The sequence below is a fragment of the Raphanus sativus genome, unplaced genomic scaffold (assembly GCF_000801105.2).
Source record: "Raphanus sativus cultivar WK10039 unplaced genomic scaffold, ASM80110v3 Scaffold0839, whole genome shotgun sequence".
NCBI lineage: Eukaryota > Viridiplantae > Streptophyta > Magnoliopsida > Brassicales > Brassicaceae > Raphanus > Raphanus sativus.
In genome coordinates, this window is record NW_026616154.1 from 194 (window position 1) to 2,906 (window position 2,713).

The following is a 2,713-nucleotide window of genomic DNA, read 5'->3' on the forward strand; positions in this document are numbered from 1 at the left end:
AACGGGACATCAATCTCGTAAAATTGCTCTTCCTGTGAAATTAAATTTGACAGCTGAGTGAGTTTGGATCATGTCATTTACCAAAAGAAGAGACTCCACATAGATAGTCTACATATATGAAACATTTTGGAACCAAATGTCACGTAAAGAGTAGCTAACCTTCATCTTAGTGAAATCTATCACATGAAACATCGGGGGAGCTACCAATAACCTCGGATCAAATGCATAACAACGGGCTACAAAAATCAATTGATGTGATGTGAGTCATTTAAAAGGAGAAAAACAAACAAACAAACTAATCACTAGTTGTAAATGGATTTACCTGGGAGAAATAACCCTGGTGTGCTGATGCATACAGAGGTGTCAAATCAACACCATAATAGTTCTGTTGCTGCCAAAACAAAGCCTGCATTTGTGGTGAACCTAATTAGTGAAAGTTTAACCAGCCATTTCTTTTTCTGAATGTTATAAGCCACTTCAGACAATGTATGTACCTTATTTGCCATCTCAACAAATAAGAATTCATCGGAGAAAGGTGCCATGTGGATCCTACAGTGAGAAAGTAAACATGATAAAGAAGAGGTTTGTGCAATAAACAAGTAAAAACTATCAAAGATAAACTTTACCTTCCAACAGTCGGAAACATTTTTCCGTTTGGAGATAGGAAACGGTCCCTAGCAATAACATATGTTTCCAACATCCTCTCATTGACCAACAGAGTCCCTACATTCACAGATAATTCAAATGAATCAGTAATAAGACATATCAACCGAAGTTTGCCTTCTGAAAAAATTCTGATTTTCATGAAGAGCATGTGAAAATGAATCCATCTCTGAAACACATAACTTACCCATTGGTTCAGAGATCAAAACATCTGCCTTCTCAGGCAACTCAATATCCTCAATTTTTCCCTTGATAACCTACACATGTGCCGCATTGAAGAACATCAGAAAGATTGACATACATGGAAAACTATACTAACAAAAACTGGAGTAGAGGTCTTACTGTGATTCGTTCAGCAAGTAATGGGTTTCCAGCGATCAGTTTACGGGCATAATCAGCCATTTCTGACGCTTCCACAGCATACACATGCTTGGCACCAGCCTAAATTAGGGGGGAAATAATTAATATTTTGTTTTCACATATGCTCTAGAACCTTTTGGACCAGGAAAGTTTCTAAATATTTGCATTTACCAGTGCAGCAAACATTGACAAAATGCCACTTCCAGCACCCACATCTACAACAACACGCCCAGCAAAATCTGAACGATTCTCCATGACCGCAGCATGATAAGTACCTGAAGAGAGTAACATCATAACATGAGTCAAAATAGCTATGTGAAGAAAACTAAAGAATCTAAGATAAGTGGTGCACAAAGTGGAGACGTGCTTACCAGTCCTCACATAATCCTGAAGCATGTTCTGCTGATGTAGAAGTTGTCCGTAATAATGGAAATACATTTTGGCTGAAGCAGCCTCTATCTTATTGTCGAACTTGCTTTTACCATCTGGAACTGTTCCGTTCGCCAAGGAGGAGGATCCTAGAAAGCGAAAGAATATGATTACATGAACAACATATAGCGAATCAATCATAAAATTGGAATTTGGTGAAGTATGCATACACATCAGCATCTAATAAACCAAGAGGAAAACATAAACAATGTACACAAAGAAGCACCTTTCCAGCAGCATTCGTTGTCCACTCCTCAAATGAATCAAAAACTCCTTGCTTTCCTTCTCTTCTCTAAACTTTATCACAACTCCTCGAGAGAATGAATCCTGACACACACAAAGGTAACACCTTTAATATCAATTACACACTCGGAACTAGAAAACAACATGAGAAACCAATCAACCACTCTCGTAAACACAATGAGAAGAAAGAGAAACTTACCTCTTTAATGGAATCCGACCTATCAGAAACACACATGAACTGAAGCGGCCCCAACTTGAACAACTGAGAGCAAAACACAAAAATAAGATCCAATGCACAAGTAACAGTGTTCGACCCTCTTAACTCAATTGAAGCTTTGAAAAGTTTCCAACTTTAGATGATTTATAGCCCACCTGAGTTGAGCTAAGATCAAAACCGAATTCAGATTCGTGAAATCGAAGCTCAGTGACTTCATTAACGCGGGAGAACGTAGCTGAAACAGGGGAGGAGGACGAAGGAGATGAGGAGGAGGAGGTGAGATCAGTGACTGAGGCTAGTGTGAACTCTTGCTGTTTCATTGAAGTAGCCTCCATGATTTTGAGAGAGGCTAAGGAATGTGTTAGAAACAGTACGTGTGTGTGTATGTATAGATGGAGTGAAAAGGGTTTAGGGTTTTTTTTTTTTTTTTTTAAAGGAGAGATTTTCAGGAGCGCTCCGTTGAAAGCCCAAAGAGGAGGAAGAAGAAGACGATACTGTGGGTATTTACGTAATTTTGTATTTATTTTGGACTTTTTCCGCTTCTCAAACTTTGGGCTTGTTTAATAAGGCCCATTTGAATATTGGGCCTAGAGTTTGTATTCTACATGTTTCTAATTCCCAAGATAATTAGAAAACTCAGAGTAATTTTCTTCTCATGTAATTCCTTAGATTATGAAGTTTTTTTTTGTAAAGTGATGCAATCACAACGATGTACTTGTGATGTGAAAATCATAAGAAAAGAAGATAATGTTCATGATGCTATGTCATCAATAGCGGTTAATCATTGAGATATTTTGAATC

The 2,713-nt window shown here is 37.9% G+C and overlaps 1 protein-coding gene across 1 annotated transcript; it reads right to left on the reverse strand.

The window, feature by feature from the left end:
- Nucleotides 1-295: 295 nt before the first annotated feature.
- LOC130503161 (probable histone-arginine methyltransferase 1.4) lies at nucleotides 296-2,339 on the reverse strand. Its single transcript, XM_056997831.1, is given in 11 exon segments — nucleotides 296-406; nucleotides 495-549; nucleotides 627-723; nucleotides 851-920; nucleotides 1,006-1,104; nucleotides 1,195-1,298; nucleotides 1,395-1,541; nucleotides 1,669-1,719; nucleotides 1,722-1,779; nucleotides 1,895-1,957; nucleotides 2,068-2,339. Coding segments are annotated over 11 exon segments (1,035 nt in total). The 5' UTR covers nucleotides 2,248-2,339.
- Nucleotides 2,340-2,713: the final 374 nt, after the last annotated feature.